Source organism: Tachyglossus aculeatus, chromosome 7, assembly GCF_015852505.1.
Source record: "Tachyglossus aculeatus isolate mTacAcu1 chromosome 7, mTacAcu1.pri, whole genome shotgun sequence".
Classification (NCBI taxonomy): Eukaryota; Metazoa; Chordata; class Mammalia; order Monotremata; family Tachyglossidae; genus Tachyglossus; species Tachyglossus aculeatus.
In genome coordinates this window covers 7,061,603-7,081,311 of record NC_052072.1, presented here as the reverse complement: position 1 = coordinate 7,081,311, position 19,709 = coordinate 7,061,603, and the positions used below count along the sequence as shown (strand labels likewise).

General features: G+C 44.6%; 1 protein-coding gene across 1 annotated transcript in view; it reads right to left on the bottom strand.

Moving 5' to 3' along the window:
* CDK15 (cyclin dependent kinase 15) overlaps nt 1–19,709 on the bottom strand; it is a 138,359-nt gene that overhangs the window by 90,377 nt on the left and 28,273 nt on the right. The window contains exons 5-7 of the mRNA XM_038749494.1: nt 12,885–12,979; nt 8,987–9,049; nt 2,225–2,348 (exon numbers count right to left, since the gene is read on the bottom strand). Of these exons, the coding sequence (XP_038605422.1) occupies nt 2,225–2,348; nt 8,987–9,049; nt 12,885–12,979 (282 nt within the window). The remainder of the gene's footprint in view (nt 1–2,224; nt 2,349–8,986; nt 9,050–12,884; nt 12,980–19,709) is intronic.

Below are 19,709 nucleotides of genomic sequence, written 5' to 3'. Positions count from 1 at the left end.
TTACTATGTGCCAAGCACTGTTCTAAGCGCTGGGGTAACAATAATAATAATGATAATAATAATAATAATGATAATAATAATAATAATAATGATAATGTTGGTGTTTGTTAAGCACTTTCTATGTGCCAAGCACTGTTCTAAGCGCTGGGGTAACAATAATAATAATAATAATGTTGGTGTTTGTTAAGTGCTTACCATGTGCCAAGCACTGTTCTAAGCGCTGGGGTAATGATAAGTATAATAATGATAATGATAATGATAATAATAATAATAATGTTGGTGTTTGTTAAGCGCTTACTATGTGCCAAGCACTGTTTTAAGCACTGGGGAGATACAAAGCGATCAATTCGTCCCACATAGGGCTCACAATCTTAATCCCCATTTTCCAGATGAGATAACTGAAGCACAGAGAAGTGAAGTGACTTGCCCAAAGTCACACAGCTGACAAGTGGCAGAGCCAGGATTTGAACCCATGACCTCTGACTCCAGAGTCCAGACTCTTTCCACTGAGCCACAGGGTAGATACAAGGTAATCAGGTTGTCCCACATGGAGCTCACAGCCTTCATCCCCATTTTAAAGATGAGGTAACTGAGGCACAGAGAAGTGAAGTGACTTGCCCAAAGTCACACAGCTGACAAGGGGCCGAGCCGGGATTTGAACCCATGACCTCTGACTCCCAAGCTCATGCTCTTTCCGCTAAGCCACGCTGTTACATGCTAACCAGTTGGACACAGTCCCCGTCCCACGTGGGGCTCACAGTCTATACTCCCATTTTCCAGATGAGGTAACTGAGGCCCAGAGAATAATAATAGTAATAGTAATGGTATTTGTTAAGCACTGACTATGTGCCCAGCACTGTTCTAAGCACTGGGATAGACACAGGGTAATCAGGTTGTCCCATGTGGGGCTCACACTTTAATCCCCATATTCCAGCTGAGGTAACTGAAGCCCAGAGAATAATAATAATAATAATGGTATTTGTTAAGCACTTACTCTGTGCCAAGCACTGGGGTAGACACAGGGTAATCAAGTTGTCCCACATGGGGCTCACACTTTAATCCCCATTTTATTCATTCAATCGTATTTATTGAGTGCTTACTGTGCGCAGAGCACTGTACTAAGCGCTTGGGAAGTACAAATCGGCCACCTATAGAGACGGTCCCTACCCAACAACGGGCTCACATTTTACAGGTGAGGTAACTGAGGCCCGGAGAAGTGAAGTGACTTGCCTAAGGTCACACAGCAGAGAAGCGGCAGAGCCGGGATTAGGACTTTCTGTCTCCCAAATCCGGGCTCTATCCACTGGGCCACGCTTTTCCCCAAACCTCCTCTCTCCCGCTCGAACCCCTTCCCCCAGAACGTCCAGGGAAATTTGGGATGTCGTGAGCCAGGACACCGTTCCCAAATCGAGCCCAATAATAATAACATTATTATACATTATATATTATATTATATTATATTATATTATATTATATTATATTATATTATATTATATTATATTATATTTATTATATTATATCGTATTATATCGTATTATATTATATTATAATATCATCATGTTATAATATAATATCATTATATTATATTATATTGTATCACATTATATTACGTTATATATTACAGCATATTGCATTATATCATTTTATATTATATTATACTATATTATATTATATTATATTATATTATTTCATGTTATTTTATGTTGCATTATTTGATATCATGTCATATCATGCTATATCATATCATATCATATTATATCACATTATATTATATAACATATTATATTATGTCACATTATATTATATTATATTACATTACATCACATTATATTATAGTATAGTATATCATATTACATTATATTTTATATTACTTATCATATTGCATATATTGCATGACATATAATATACAATACTAACATATTTTATATATTAATATTAATATATAATGCCAATAATAATATAACATCACTATATTGATTATATAATTATGATATATAATATATCACATAATATATCATATAATGTATAAGATATCATATACAATATTACATAATATATCATATATCATACGATACATCATATAATATATGATGTAATATAATATTGCATAATATATTATATATTATGCGATATATCATATAATATATGATATATGATATATAATATTTTATATATATATTATAACAAGCAAGCCCAACTAGGCTGCGCCGGGGGAGTCACTCACCGAAATCAGCCAACTTCAGCTCTCCGAGATAACTGATGAGTAAATTCTGAGGTTTCAGATCCCGGTGAAGGATGTGTTGCCTGTGGATGTGCGCCAAGCCTCTCAGGAGTTGGAACATGAAGAGCTAGAAGCAACGGACACCGGATCTCAGCGTATTTGCTCAGTATCGGTTTTATTTCCTCTCTAAATCAGAAAAAACAAAAAAAATTCGAAAAGCGCGGGGCAGATGTGGGCCGGGAGGGACGAAGAGGTTAAAGACCACCTCCCTATAAGTTCTCTTGATGATGATGATAGTGATAATAATGACATTTGTTACAGTCCTCTAGACTGTAAACTCATTCATTTATTTAATCATATTTATTGAGCACTGTACTGAGTAATAATAATAATAATGATGGCATTTATTAAGCACTTACTATGTGCAAAGCACTGTTCTAAGAGCTGGGGAGGTTACAAGGTGATCAGGTTGTCCCACAGAGGCCTTACAGTCAATCCCCATTTTACAGATTTTACCCCAGTACTCGGGTAATAATAATAATGATGGCATTTGTTACAGTCCTCTAGACCGTAAACTCACTCATTCATTCAATCATATTTATTGAGCACTGTACTGAGTGCTCGGGAAGTACAATTCAGCAATAAATAATAATTATATATTATTATATATAATAATAATTATTATTATATAATATATAGTGCTCTGCACACAGTAAGCACTTGATAAATATGATTGAATGAATAATAATAATAATGGCATTTATTAAGCACTTACTTAGTGCAAAGCACTGGGGAGGTTATAAGGTGATCAGGTCGTCCCACGGGGGGCTCACAGTCTTTAATCCCCATTTTCCAGATGAGGTAACTGAGGCATAGAGAAATTAAGTGACTTGCCCAAAGTCACACAGCTGACAAATGGCGGAGCGGGGATTTGAACCCATGACCTCTGACCCCAAAGCCCAGGCTCTTTCCACTGAGCCGTGCTGCTTCTTCAATTCCCTGCCCACACTGGGCTTATGGTCTGGAAGGGGGGAACAGTCTAGAAGGGGCAGGGAATGTGTCTGTTTATTGTTATATTGAACTCTCCCAACTGCTTAGTACAGTAATAATAATAATAATAATAATAATAATAGCATTTATTAAGTGCTTACTATGTGCAAAGCACTGTTCTAAGCGCTGGGGAGGTTACAAGGTGATCAAGTTGTCCCACAGGGGGCTCACAGTGTTAATCCCCATTTTACAGTTGAGGTAACTGAGGCACAGAGAAGTTAAATATACATAATGACATTTATTAAGTGCTTACTATGTGCAAAGCACTGTTCTAAGTGCTGGGGAGGTTACAAGGTGATCAGGTTGTCCCACAGGGGGCTCACAGTATTAATCCCCATTTTACAGTTGAGGTAACTGAGGCACAGAGAAGTTAAATATACATAATGGCATTTATTAAGTGCTTACTATGTGCAAAGCACTATTCTAAGCGCTGGGGAGGTTACAAGGTGATCAGGTTGTCCCACGGGGGGCTCACAGTCAACCCCCATTTTACAGATGAGGTAACTGAGGCCCAGAGAATAATAATAATAATGGCATTTATTAAGCACTTACTATGTGCAAAGCACTGTTCTAAGCGCTGACAGTGCAAGAGAAGTTAAGTGACTTGCCCAAGGTCACACAGTTGACAATTGGCAGAGCCGGGATTTGAACCCCTGACCTCTGACTCCAAAGCCCGGGCTCTTTCCACTGAGCCACGCTGCTTCTCAGTAGTCTGCACACAGTAAGCACTCAATAAATAAGATCGAATGATTGAAGAAAGGGCTTATTATGTGCCAGCTACTGTTCCAAGTTCTAGGGTGGGTCCAAAAATTGGATTGGACACAGTCCCTGTTCCACATCATCATCATCATCATCAGTCGTATTTATTGAGCGCTTACTGTGTGCAGAGCACTGTACTAAGTGCTTGGGAAGTCCAAGTTGGCAACACATAGAGACGGTCCCTACCCAACAGTGGGCTCACAGTCTAAAAGGGGGAGACAGAGAACAAAACCAAACATACTAACAAAATAAAATAAATAGAATAGATAGGTACAAGTAAAATAAATAAATAAATGAATAGAGTAATAAATATGTACAAACATATATACATATATGCAGGTGCTGTGGGGAAGGGAAGGAGGTAAGATGGGGGGATGGAGAGGGGGACGAGGGGAGCTCACATGGGGCTCGCAGTCTTAATCTCCACTTTAAGGAGAGGTTAAGGACCACCTCCCTGTAAGTTCTCTTGATGATGATAATAATAATAATAATAATAATGGCTTTTGTTACAGTCCTCCAGACTGTAAACTCATTCATTTATTTAATCACATTTATTGAGCACTGTACTGAGTAATAATAATAATAATGATGATGGCATTTATTAAGCGCTTACTTACTGAGGCCCAGAGAAGTGAAGTGACTTACCCAAGGTCACACAGCAGACATGTGGCAGAGCTGGGGATTAGAACCCAGGTCCTTCTGATGTCCAGGCATCTACTCAATCCACTAGGCCATGCTGCTTCTCACTTGCACTGGGATTTGCATCCTTTATTCACCTCTCCCTCCGCCCCACACTTCTTATGGATGGATCCATAATTTATTTATTTCTGTTAATATCTGTCTACCCCTCTAGACTTTAAACTCATTGCAGGCCGAGAATGTTGCATTGTACTCTCCCAAGTGCTTAGTACGCTACTTACACACAGTAAGTGCTCAATAAATGTGATTGATTGATTGATCGACTGCTTACTGTGGGCGAAGCGATTGAAAGAGTACAATATTACAGAGTTGGTAGACACATTTTAATAATAATAATAATAACGATGGCATTTATTAAGCGCTTACTATGTGCAAAGCACTGTTCTAAGGGCTGGGGAGGTTACAAGGTGATCGAGTTGTCCCACGGGCGGCTCACGGTCTTAATCCCCATTTTCCAGCTGAGGGAACTGAGATACAGAGAATAATAATAATAATGATAATGATGGAGCATTAAGCGCTTACTATGTGCAAAGCACTGTTCTAAGCACTGGGGAGGATACAAGGTGATCAGGTCGTCCCACAGGGGGTTCACAGTCTTAATCCCCATTTTCCAGATGAGGGAACTGAGGCACAGGGAAGCGAAAGGACTTGCCCAAAGTCTCACAGCTGACAATTGGCAGAGCTGGGATTCGAACCCATGACCCCTCCCCTCCTTCCCCTCCCCACAGCCCCTGTATATATGTATATATGTTTGTATGGATTTATTACTCTATTTATTTATTTTATTTGTACATATTTATTCTATTTATTTTATTTTGTTAATATGTCTTGTTTTGCTGTCTGTCTCCCCCTTCTAGACTGTGAGCTCGCTGTTGGGTAGGGACCATCTCTAGATGTTGCCAACTTGTACTTCCCAAGCGCTTAGTCCAGTGCTCTTCACACTGTAAGCGCTCAATAAATATGATTGAATGAATGAATGAATGTGAGCCCGCTGTTGGGTAGGTACCGTCTCTATATGTTGCCAACTTGTGCTTCACTCCCAAGCACTTAGTACGGAGCTCTGCACAGAGTGAGCGCTCAATAAATACGACTGAATGAATATTTCTAACCCGAGGAATAAAAGTTTCACCCAGTTATGCACCCTAGACTTCACGGTGATAACTTTTGCTCCGTTTTCCACTGGAATGGGAGCTAGAGGAAGAAAATGCACACAACATACCAGGAATCTTTTGCCATATTCCAATGCCACCAGCAAGGGAGAATTTCAGCCCTCGTACTGTTGTTTACCGAGCCCCGTGCCAGGGCAGAACGTGTTCCTACAGTTTGGAGAGAACCGAGCCAACCCCGGCATTCCTGACCACACACGGATACGAGGGATGAGTTTCTGACGCATATTGGAGACAGACTTATGGCATCGATTGCCGACTGCAGTAAATGCAATTAAATCAATCAATCAATCAATCAATCGTATTTATTGAGCGCTTACTGTGTGCAAAGCACTGTACTAAGCGCTTGGGAAGTACAAGCTGGCAACATATAGAGACAGTCCCTACCCAACAGTGGGCTCACAGTCTAGAAGGGGGAGACAGAGAACAAAACCAAACATACTAACAAAATAAAATAAATAGAATAGATAGGTACAAGTAAAATAAATAGAGTAATTAATATGTAGAAACATATATACATATTAAATGAGTGACTTTGTTAATATGTTTTGTTTTGTTGTCTGTCTCCCCCTTCTAGACTGTGAGCCCGCTCTTGGGTAGGGGCCGGCTCTCTATGTGGCCGACTTGTACTTCCCAAGCGCTTAGTCCAGTGCTCTGCACACAGTAAGCGCTCAATAAATACGATGGAATGAATGAATGAATGACTGCATACCAGTTTGCAACGGACTTGGAAACAAAAGACCTTCTGTGAGATGCACAGCCAGACGAGGAACTGGGAGCTGGGAATACTGGCTCCCTATGTCACTCGGTGACAAATCCCTCCATTTCGGTCCCTAATCTCCTCATCCCGGTTGAGGCTTTGTACCTCCTGCCCCACTTCAGATTTGCAGTGGTCCCGGCAGAGACTTGGGAGTCAAAAGGTCATGGGTTCCAATGCCGCCTCTGCCACTTGTCTGCTCTGTGGCCTTGGGCAAATCACTTCACTTCTCTGGGCCTCACTTCCCTCATCTGTAAAATGGGGATTGAGACTGTGAGCCCCATGTGGGACAGGATCGTGTCCAACCCGATTTGCTTCTACCCACCTCAGCACTCAGTACAGTAAGTGCTTAACAAAGACCACAATTATTATTATTATTTAAAGGGGAAGGGAATTGCAGGCAGGAAGGAAGTTGGGAGCAAGGGGTTGACACTGAGGGGGAGCATCACAGTACTATGGGCGTGTAAGAAACGTTTAATAAATACCACCATTGTTTTAATCGCTTTCAATCCGTTCTTATTTCTCACTGTTCTGAGCCGCAAGTAGCAAAGCCTAGTGAAAAGAGCTCAGGCCTGGAAGCCAGAGAACCCAGTTCCAAACCCAGCTCCTCCAAATTCCTGCTTTCCAACCTTGGGCAAACCACTTCCCTTCTTAGTGCCTCAGTTGCCTCGTCGTGAAAAGTGATTTTAGTACCTCTCTTGACTTGTACTTTCATTCATCATTCAATCCCTTCTAGACCATGAGCCCGCTGTTGGGTAGGGACCGTCTCTATATGTTGTCAACTTGTAATTCCCAAGCGTTTAGTATGGTGCTCTGCACACAGTAAGCGCTCAATAAATACGATTGAATGAATGAATCACATCTATTGAGCACTTACTGTATACAAAGCACTGCACTAAGCACTTGAGAGAGGATAGTATAACAATAAACAGACACATTCCCCGCCTACAACAAGTTTACAATCTGGAGCAGGACTTGTGATCCCCATGTAGGACAGAGACTGTCTCCACCTGATTGACTTGTGTCTGCCACAGTGCTTAGCGTAGTGCTTGACACATAGTAAACATTTAACATATATCATTTAAAAAAATCATTCATTCATTCATCCAATCATATTTATTGAGTGCTTACTGTGTGCAGAGCACTGTACTAAGCGCTTGGGAAGTATAAGTTGGCAACATGGCCAAAAATGTCACAAAACCGTTCTGCAACAGTACTATTTAGTATAATTCCCCCACTTATGTCCCCAACAGAAAAAGGGGGGGAGAGAGAGAAAGAGAGAGGAAGAGAAGGGGAGAAGGGGAGAGAGAAAGCGGGGCGGGGGGCGAAGAAAAACATTCATTCAATTGTATTTATTGCACGCTACTGTGTGCAGAGCACTGCATTAGAAAGAAAGGGGGGAAAGAGAAACAAAGAGGGAGAGGGGAGAGAGATAGAATGGGGGAGAAAGAAAGAGGGAAAAGAGGGAGAGAGAGAGGGAGAGAGAGAGGGGAAAGAGGGGGAAAGAGGAAGAAAGAGGGGGAGAGAGAAAAAGATGGAGGGAGAGAGAGAGGAAGAGTGAGAGAAGGAGGGGAAAAAGAAAAAGAAAGAGGCAGAGAGAGGGAGGGAGAAAGAGGGGGGAGAGAGAACCCTTCTATTCATTCATTCAATTGTATTTATTTAGCACTTACTATGTGCAGAGCACTGTATTAAGTGCTTGGGAAGTACAAGTTGGCAACATATAGAGACGGTCCCTACCCAGGAAGGGCTCACAGTCTAGAATACTAGTCCAGTGCTCTGTAATAGTACAGTACAATACGGTACAGTGCTCTGCACAGAGTAAGCACTCGATAAATACAATTGAATGGATGAATGAAAAAGAGGGGGAGAAAAAGAGTGTGAGAGGGAGAGGGAAAGAGAGACGGAGATAGAAAGAGAGAGGGAGAGAGAGCTGGAGAGAGGGGGAGAGAGAGGAGGACAGGGAGAGAGAGGGAGGGAGAGAGACAGAGAGCTAGGGAGAGACAAAAAAGGAGAGACAAGGAGAGAGGGGGGACAAAGAGAGAGAGGGAGAGAGAGACAGAGAGAGAGGGAGAGAGAGACAGAGAGAGAGGGAGAGAGACAGAGAGCTAGGGAGAGACAGAGAGAAAGGGAGAGACAAGGAGAGAGGGGGGACAGAGAGAGAGACAGAGAGTGAGGGAGAGACAGAGAGAGAGAAAGGGAGAGAGAGGGAAAGAGGGGGGACAAAGAGAGAGGGAGAGAGGGGACAAAGAGAGAGAGAGGGAGAGAGGGTAGGGAGAAACAGGGTGAGAGAGAGGGAGACTGAGAGTGAGAGAGAGAGAGAGAGAGAACACTCACCCTGACGTTGTGAGGCTCCAGGCCCCCAGGGTGCTGAGACATATACTGCGCCAGATCCGTGTGCTATGCCAGAGAAATGGAGCAAAGAGAGAGGCCAAGTTAGAGCAATCAATCAATCAATCAATCAATCAATCGTATTTATTGAGCACTTACTGTGTGCAGAGCACTGTACTAAGCACTTGGGAAGTACAAGTTGGCAACATATGGGACTCCCTTGGTGACCTCATTCACTCCCACGGCTTCAACTATCATCTCTACCCTGATGACACCCAGATCTCCATCTCCGCCCCCGCTCTCTCCCCCTCCCTCCAGGCTCGCATCTCCTCCTGCCTTCAGGACATCTCCATCTGGATGTCTGCCCGCCACCTAAAGCTCAACATGTCGAAGACTGAACTCCTTGTCTTCCCTCCCAAACCCTGCCCTCTCCCTGACTTTCCCATCTCTGCTGACGGCACTACCATCCTTCCCGTCTCAAAAGCCCGCAACCTTGGTGTCATCCTCGACTCCGCGCTCTCATTCACCCCTCACATCCAAGCCGTCACCAAAATCTGCCGGTCTCAGCTCCGCAACATTGCCAAGATCCGCCCTTTCCTCTCCATCCAAACCGCTACCCTGCTCATTCAAGCTCTCATCCTATCCCGTCTGGACTACTGCATCAGCCTTCTCTCTGATCTCCCATCCTCGTGTCTCTCTCCACTTCAATCCATACTTCATGCTGCTGCCCGGATTATCTTTGTCCAGAAACGCTCTGGGCATATCACTCCCCTCCTCAAAAATCTCCAGTGGCTACCAATCAATCTGCGCATCAGGCAGAAACTCCTCACCCTGGGCTTCAAGGCTGTCCATCACCTCGCCCCCTCCTACCTCACCTCCCTTCTCTCCTTCTCCTGCCCAGCCCGCACCCTCCGCTCCTCCGCCGCTAATCTCCTCACTGTACCTCGCTCTCGCCTGTCCCGCCATTGACCCCCGGCCCACGTCATCCCCAGGGCCTGGAATGCCCCCAATCCCTCTGCCCATCCGCCAAGCTCGCTCTCTTCCTCCCTTCAAGGCCCTGCTGAGAGCTCACCTCCTCCAGGAGGCCTTCCCACACTGAGCCCCTTCCTTCCTCTCCCCCTCGTCCCCCCTCCATCCCCCCATCTTACCCCCTTCCCTTCCCCACAGCACCTGTATATATGTATATATGTTTGTACATATTTATTACTCTATTTATTTTATTTGTACATATCTATTCTATTTATTTTATTTTGTTAGTATGTTTGGTTTTGTTCTCTGTCTCCCCCTTTAGTGAGCCCACTGTTGGGTAGGGACTGTCTCTATATGTTGCCAATTTGTACTTCCCAAGCGCTTAGTACAGTGCTCTGCACATAGTAAGCGCTCAATAAATACGATTGATGTTGATGATGATGATATAGAGATGGTCCCTACCCAACGGCAGGAATATCAGCAAGGTAGCAGGTCTGAGACCCATCAGGGTCATTTCCTCCCAGACTGACGGATGGCAGAATGAAGTCATAGAGAATCAGCGTGGCTTAGTGGGTAGAGCCCGGGCTCTGGGTTCTATCTGAGGCCCATCAGGGTCATTTCCGTCTGGACTGTGAGCCCACTGTTGGGTAGGGACCGTCTCTATATGTTGCCAACTTGTTCTTCCCAAGCGCTTAGTACAGTGCTCTGCACACAGTAAGCGCTCAATAAATACGATTGATTGACTGACCGGTGGCAGAATGAAGTCACACAGCATCAGGGTGGCCTAGGGGATAGAGCCCGGGCCTGGGTTCTAATATCAGTCCACCACCTGCCTGCTTTGTCACTTTAGGCAAGTCGTTTCACTGCTCTGTACCTCAGTTACCTCAATTCCAAAATGGCGATTAAGATTGCGAGCCCCATGGGGGACAGGGACTTTGTCCAACCTGATTAGCTTGTAGCGTGGCTCGGCGGAAAGAGCCCGGGCTTGGGAGTCAGAGGTCGTGGGTTCTAATCCCGGCTCTGCCACTTGTCAGCTGTGGGACTTTGGGCAAGTCGCTTCACTTCTCTGGGCCTCAGTTCCCTCCTCTGTAAAATGGGGATGAAGACTGGGAGCCCCACATGGGACAATCTGATCACCTTGTAACCTCCCCAGCACTTAGAACAGTGCTTTGCACATAGTAAGTGCTTAATAAATGCTGCTATTATTATTATTATTATTATTATTATTATAAGAAGCAGTGTGGCTCAGTGGAGACAGCTCGGGTCTGGGAGTCCGAAGGACCTGGGTTCCAATCCCTGCTCCGCCAATTGCCTGCTGTGTGACCTTGGGCAAGTTGTTTCACTTCTCTGGGCCTCACCTGCAAAATGGGGACTAAAAATGGGGACCAAGCACTTAGAACAGTGCTTTGCACATAGTAAGCACGCAATAAAGCCATTATTATTATTATTATTATTATTATTATTATTATTATTATCACTATTATTAAAGACTGTGCACCCCACGTTGGACAGGGACTGTGTCCAACCTGATTTGCTTTTATCCACCCCAGAGCGTACTACAGTGCCTAGTATATAGTAAACACTTAACAGATTCCAATCAATCAATTATATTTATTGAGCGCTCACTGTGTGCAGAGCACTGTACTAAGTGCTTGGGAAGTACAAGTTGGCAACATATAGAGACAGTCCCTACCCAACAGTGGGCTCACAGTCTAAAAGCGGGGAGACAAAGAACAAAACCAAACATACTAACAAAATAAAATAAATAGAATAGATATGTACAAGTAAAATAAATAAATAAATAAATAGAGTAATAAATATGTACAAACATATATACATATATACAGGTGCGGTGGGGAAGGGAAGGAGGTAAGATGGGGGGAATGGAGAGGGGGATGAGGGGGAGAGGAGGAAAGGGGCTCAGTCTGGGAAGGCCTCCTGGAGGAGGTGGGCTCTCAGTAGGGCCTTGAAGGGAGGAAGGTCATGGGTTCAAATCCCAGCTCTGCCAATTGTCAGCCGCGTGACTTTGGGCAAGTCACTTAACGTCTCTGGGCCTCAGTTACCTCATCTGGTAAGAAGCAAAATCTCCTTACCACTGGCTTTAAAAACATTCAGTAGTGGGTAGAGTATGGTCCTGGGAATCAGAAGGACTTGGGTTCTAATTCTGGCTCCACCACTTGTCTGCTGTGTGACCTTGGGCCAGTCACTTCTCTTCTTCGGGCCTCAGTTACCTCGTCTGTAAAATGGGGATGGAGACTGTGCGCCTCATGGGGGACAGGGACTGTGTCCAACCCGATTTGTTTGTATCCATCCCAGCGCTTAGCACAGTGCCTGGCACATGGTAAATGCTTAACAAATACCAGCGTGTCCTCATAGATTGATCAAGGGCCTGGGAATGAGAAGGACTTGGGTTTCAATCCACCACCTGTCTGCTGTGCGACCTTGGGCAAGTCACTTCTTTTCTCCGGGCCTCAGTTACCTCATCTGTAAAATGGGGATGGAGACCGTGGGCCCCATGAGGGACAGGGACTGTGTCCAACTCGATTTGCTTGTACCCACCCCGGCGCTTAGTACAGGGCCTGGCATATTGTAAGCACTTAACAAATACCACCGTTATTAAAAAGCCGATTGCACCCAGGTCTCCGGCGAAAAGGAATAAGAATTAGGAGCCAAAGCCTCCTTGTGCCAGGACCTCCTCATCCAACCTTCCCGGACGGAGAGAATCAGCAGCCAAGGCTGGGATTCGGAAGACAGTAGAGAGAGAACGAGACCTCGAGACTTAGAACGATAAACTCCCCCTAATCAGGGTAATGAAATTTCGCCCGACCCCGTCCGTGTTGCAATAAAAATTTCATAGGCCATAAAATATTAAGAGATTCATTACCCAAGCACAAAGCTTTCTCCCCATGCTTTGTAAAATGCCAGGGCCACTCACCATGTATTCAAAAACAAAAGTCAGAGTCTCTTTGGTGTGGATAATGTCATGCAGGAGCACAATGTTGGCATGTTTTAAAGCCTTCAGGAGGGAAGCTGGAGAGAGAGAAGGAGAGGCGAAGTCAGCGCCCTGGTAATGAAGAATCATTTCACGAGCATCATTCATTCATTCATTCATTCAATCGTATTTCTTGAGCGCTTACTGTGTGCGGAGCACTGTACTAAGCGCTTGGGAAGTACAAGTCGGCAACATAGAGAGACGGTCCCTACCCAACAGCGGGCTCACAGTCGAGAAGGGGGAGACAGACAACAAAACAAAACATATTAACAAAATAAAATGAATAGAATAAATATGTACAAATAAAATAGAGTAATAAATCCGTACAAACGTATATACATATATACAGGTGCTGTGGGGAGGGGAAGGAGGTAAGGTGGGGGGGATAGAGAGGGGGAAGAGGGGGAGAGGAAGGAAGGGGCTGAGTGTGGGAAGGCCTCCTGGAGGAGGTGAGTTCTCAGTAGGGCTTTGAAGAGAGGAAGAGAGCTAGTTGGGCGGCTGTGCTGAGGGAGGGCATTCCAGGCCGGGGGATGATGTGGGCCGGGTGTCGATGGCAGGATGGGCGAGAACGAGGCACGGTGAGGTGATTAGTGGCAGAGGAGTGGAGGGTGCTGGGCTGGGCTGGAGAAGGAGAGAAGGGAGGTGAGGTAGGAGGGGGTGAGGTGATGGACAGCCTTCAAGCCGAGGGTGAGGAGTTTCTGCCTTCTAGACTGTGAGCCCACTGTTGGGTAGGGACCGTCTCTATATGTTGCCAACTTGGACTTCCCAAGAGCTTAGTACAGTGCTCTGCATACAGTAAGCGCTCAATAAATATGATTGAATGAATGAACGAATGCCAGTGCAGCCTAGCAGAAAATACCTGGGCCTGGGAGTTAGAGGACCTGGGTTCTAACAATAATAATAATAATTACGGTACTTGTTAAACACTTAGTATGTCCTGAGCAGTGTCCTGAGCGTTGGGGTAGACAGGTTAATCAGGTTGGACACAATCCCTTTCCCACATGGGGCTCCCAGTCTTCATCCGCATTTTACAGATGAGGTCACTGAGGCCCAGAGAAGTGAAGCGACTTGCCCAAGGTCACACAGCAGACAAATGGCGGAGGCGGGATTAGGACTCAGGTCCTTGGGACTCCCAGGCCTGGCTCTATCCAGTTAGCCATGCTGCTAGACTGTGAGCCCGTTGTTGGGTAGGGACCGTCTCTTCATGTTGCCAACTTGTATTAATAATAATAATAATATTAGTAATGGTATTTGTTAAGCACTTACTATGTGCAAAGCACCGTTCTAAGCACTGGGGAGGATACAAGGTGATCAGGTTGCCCCATGTGGGGCTCACAGTCTTAATCCCCATTTTACAGATGAGGGAACTGAGGCACAGAGAAGTGAAGTGACTTGCCCAAAGTCACACAGCTGACAAGTGACAGAGCCAGGATTAGAATCCATGACCTACTGGCTCCCAGGCTCACACTCTGACCACTAAACTATGCATCTTCTCACACCATGCTACTTCTCCAGTTACTAGCAATGATAATAATGATAATAATAATATGCACTGAACCTTTACAGTTTGCCAAGCACTGTGCTAAGCTCTGCCAATTGTCAGCTGTGTGACTTTGGGCAAGTCACTTCACTTCTCTGTGCCTCATTTACCTCATCTGTAAAATGGGGATTAAGACCTTCTAGACTGTGAGCCCGTTGTTGGGTAGGGACCATCTCTAGATGTTGCCAACTTGGACTTCCCAAGCGCTTAGTACAGTGCTCTGCACACAGTAAGCACTCAATAAATATGGTTGAATGAATGAATGACTGGGAACCCTATGTGGGGCAGCCTGATCACCTTATAACCTCTCCAGCGCTTAGAACAGTGCTTTGCATATGGTAAGCGCTTAATAAATGCTATATAAAAGTGGTATAATAATCATAACAATTGTGGTAATTGTTAAGCACTTACTCTGTGTCAGGCACTGTGCTAAGCACTGGGGTGTAGGTAAGAGATAATCAGATTGGACAGTACTTGGGCAACAAAGTCTAAGAAGGAGGGCCTGCAAGCATTTAATCCCTATGGTGATACGTTGGAGGAAACTGAGAAGCCAAGTGATTCATCTCCAGGATCGCACATTGGATAATAATAATAATAATATTAATAATAATCATGGTATTTGTTAAATGCTCACTGTGCTGTACTAAGTACTGGGATGGATACAAGCAAATCGGGTTGGACACAGTCCCTGTCCCATGTGGGGCTCACAGTCTCAATCCCCACTTTACAGATGAGGTCACTGAGGCCCAGAGAAGCGAAGTGACTTGTCCAAGGTCACCCAGCAGGGAAGTGGCAGAATCAGGATTAGAACCCAGTTCCTCCGACTCCCAAGCCTATACTCTTTCCACTAGACCACCTGAAGACCTACTGTGTGCAGAGCACTGGACGAAGCATTACTCCATCCCCCCCATCTTACCTCCTTCCCTTCCCCACAGCACCTGTATATATGTATATATGTTTGTACATATTTATTACTCTATTTATTTATTTTACTTGTACATATCGATTCTATTTATTTTATTTTGTTACTATGTTTGGTTTTGTTCTCTGTCTCCCCCTTTTAGCCTGTGAGCCCACTGTTGGGTAGGGACTGTCTCTATATGTTGCCAACTTGTACTTCCCAAGCGCTTAGTACAGTGCTCTGCACACAGTAAGCGCTCAATAAATACGATTGATTGATTGATTGATTGATTTAGGAGAGTAGAGTATAACAGATTTGGTAGACACATCCCTGCCCAAAACAAGCTTTCAGTCTAGAGCGGGAGACAGGCATTAATATAAATAATTATAATAATAAAAATAATTATTATGTGGTACTCTCCCATGCATTTAATAGAGTACTCTGCACATAGCATTCACCTATGTGGATAGGTGTCTTCTAGACTGTGAGCCCGCTATTGGGTAGGGACCGTCTCTATATGTTGCCAACTTGTACTTCCCAAGCGCTTAGTACAGTGCTCTGCACACAGTAAGTGCTCAATAAATACGATTGAATAAATGAATGAATGAATGAAATAAATATGGTATTGACATAAGTGCTGTGGGGCTGAGGGTAGGGTGAATATCAAGTGCAAAAAGGGTATAGATCCAATAATAATAATAATAATAATAATAATAATAATAATGGCATTTGTTAAGCACTTGCTATGTGCCAAGCACTGTTCTAAGCGCTGAGGAGATACAAGGTAATCAGGTTGTCCCACATGGGGCTCACAGTCTTAATCCCTGTTTTCCAGATGGGGGAACTGAGGCACAGAGAAGTGAAGTGACTTGCCCAGTGTCACACAGCTGACAGTTGGCAGAGCCAGGATTAAAACCCATGACCTCTGACTCCCAAGTCCGGGCTCTGTCCTCTGAGCCACGTTGCTTAGATATAATAATAATAATAATAATAATAATAATAATAATAATAATAATAATAATAATAACAATGGTATTTGTTAAGCGCTTACTATTCATTTATTCAATCGTATTTATTGAGTGCTTACTGTGTGCGGAGCACTGTACTAAGCGCTTGGGAAGTACAAGTTGGCAACATATAGAGACGGTCCTTACCCAACAGTGGGCTCACAGTCTAGATTCATTCATTCAGTAGTATTTATTGAGCACTTACTGTGTGCAGAGCACTGTACTAAGTGCTTGGGAAGTACAGGTTGGCAACATAATGTGCAACATAGATGTGCAAAGCACTGCTCTAAGAGATGAGAGGACAGTGAGCAAGCTGGCATTTGGGGAGCAAATTGTTAGCATTCGGCTGCAGTAAAGAGTAAGGAGTTTCTGTTGGCAATTGTCGGCTGTGTGGCTTTGGGCAAGTCACTTCACTTCATTGTGCCTCAGTTCCCTCATCTGTAAAACGGGGATGAAGACTGTGAGCCCCCCGTGGGACAACCTGATCACCTTGTATTTTCCCCAGCGCTTAGAACAGCGCTTTGCATGCAGTAAGCACTTAACAAATGCCATCATTATTATTATTTGATGCGGAGGTGGGTGGATGGGCCACCCTGTTGCCGATTTGTATTTCCCAAGTGCTTAGTACAGTGCTCTGCACATAGTAAGCGCTCAATAAATACGATTGATGATGATGATCCCTGGAGTGATGGAGGAGTGGGCAGACTTAGACGGAACGGATTTTTAAAAAAAGAATGACCCGGGCAGTAGAGCGAAATATGGCCTGGAGCGGGGAGAGACAGGAGGCGGGAGGTCAGCGAGGAGGTCGTCAAGGTGGGATCGGATAAACGCTTGGATCAGCGTAGTAGGAATTTGGATGGAGAGGAAAGGGTGGATTTTAGCAATATGGTGAAGGTAAAACTGACAGGATTGGTTTATTCATTCATTCATTCATTCAATCGTATTTATTGAGCACTTACTGTGTGCAGAGCACTGTACTAAGAGCTTGGGAGGTACAAGTTGGCAACATGTAGAGACAGTCCCTACCAAACAGCAGGCTCGCAGTTTGTCAGAGGGATGTATGAGAGGAACGAGTTGAGGATAATGCCTAGGTTACGGGCTTGCGAGATAGGGAGGATAGTGGTGTTGTCTACAGTGATGGAAAATAATAATGATGGCATTTATTAAGCGCTTACGATGTGCAAAGCACTGTTCTAAGCACTGGGGAGGATACAAGGTGATCAGGTTGTCCCATGGGGGGCTCACAGTCTTAATCCCCATTTTACAGATGAGGGAACTGAGGCACAGAGAAGTGACTTGCCCAAAGCCACACAGCTGACAATTGGCGGAGCCGGGATTTGAACCCGTGACCTCTGACTCCAAAGCCCGGGCTCTTTCCCACTGAGCCACGCTGCTTCTGGAAAAGTCACGAGGCGGACAGCATTTGGGTGGGAAGAAGAGGAGTCCTGTTTTGGACATGCTTAGTCTGAGGTGCAGAGAAGGAGAAAGATTAGGGCTGTAATGCGCTCTGGCAATCCTCAATAAAAAATATTAATAATAATTATGGTATTTGTTAAGCGCTTACTCTGTGCCAAGCACTGTTCTAAGCGCTGGGGTAGACACAAAGTAATCCAGTTGCCCCACATGGGGTTCACAGTCTTAATCCCCATTCTACAGATGAGGTCACTGAGGCCCAGAGAAGTGAAGTGACTTGACCGAGGTCACACAGCAGACAAGTGTCAGAGTCGGGATTAGAACCCATGTCCTCTGACTCCAAATCCCGTGCTCTTGACACTAGGCCGTACTGCTTCTCTTGCTACTCCTTGATTTTACTTTATATTTCTCTTTTTCTCTATTCTATCTGTGTCTCACGACTGGATATGCCTGTTTACATGTGGGTTTCACTGAATTACGAACCTAACTTTTGGGGAGACACAACCAACAGAGATAAACTTCCGTAGGAAAATTAAAATGGTGAACTGGAGTCTATTTCTATAAATAATAATAATAATAATAATGACATTTATTAAGCGCTTACTATGTGCAAAGTACTGTTCTAAGCGCTGGGGGGATACAATGGGATCAAGTTGTCCCACGTGGGGCTCACAGTCTTAATCCTCATTTTACCGATGAGGGAACTGAGGCTCAGAGAAGTGAAGTGACTTGCCCAAAGTCACCCAGCTGACAATTGGCGGAGCAGGGATTTGAACCCATGACCTCTGACTCCAAAGCCCAGGCTCTTTCCACTGAGCCACGCTGCTTCTTCTGCCATTTCTACAATTGCTCCCCGAGAGAAAGCAACTAAATTATTAAACATTCTCGGCGGACGCCGAATGACTTTGAACTCCAAATAATAATAATTATAATAATGGTGGCATTTGTTAAGCGCTTACTAAGTGCACAGCACTGTTCTAAGCGCTGCGGGGGGGGGGGGGATACAAGGTGATCAGGTTGTCCCACGTGGGGCTCTCAGTCTTAATCCCCATTTTACAGATGAGGTAACAGAGGCTCAGAGAAGTGAAGTGACTTGCTCAAGGTCACATAGCAGACATGTGGCAGAGCCGGGATTCGAACCCATGACCTCTGACTCCAAAGCCCGTGTTCTTTCCACCGAGCCACGCTCCAAAGAGAGACCATTGTAGCGGTAGCTCACACATCGTCCTCATCTGGAAATCATGAGGCCGGAGACACAGAAGAGTTTCATTACGCCGCCTTTCGCAGGCTAATATCAAATGAACTCGATTGAACAACAAACTTCAATAAAATGATGGAATCTGCTTTCAGAAATAGCACGAATCTCCTGCCATCTTCTTCCAAACCATAATAAAAGTGATAATAATAATTGTGAAAATATGATGGCATTTATTAAGCACTTACTATGTGCAAAGCACCGTTCTAAGCGCTGGGGAGGTTACAACGTAATCAGGTTGTCCCACGGGGACTCACGGTCTCAATCCCCATTTTCCAGATGAGGTAACTGAGGCACAGAGAAGTGAAGTGAGTTGGCCAAAGTCACACAGCTGACCGTTGGCGGAGCCGGGATTTGAACCCATGACCTCTGACTCCAAAGCCCGGGCTCTTTCCACTGAGCCACGCTGCTTCACTGAAGTCAGGGATAGATGGAAGGTCATCAGGCTGGACCCCACTGTTGGGTAGGGACTCTCTCTATATGTTGCCAATTTGTACTTCCCAAGCGCTTAGTACAGTGCTCTGCACATAGTAAGCGCTCAATAAACACGATTGATGATGATGATGATGACATCGTCCATGTCCTACGTGGGGCTTAAGAGGGAGGGGGAACCGGCAAACAAAGAGACGGAGACTCAGAGATGTGGAGTGAC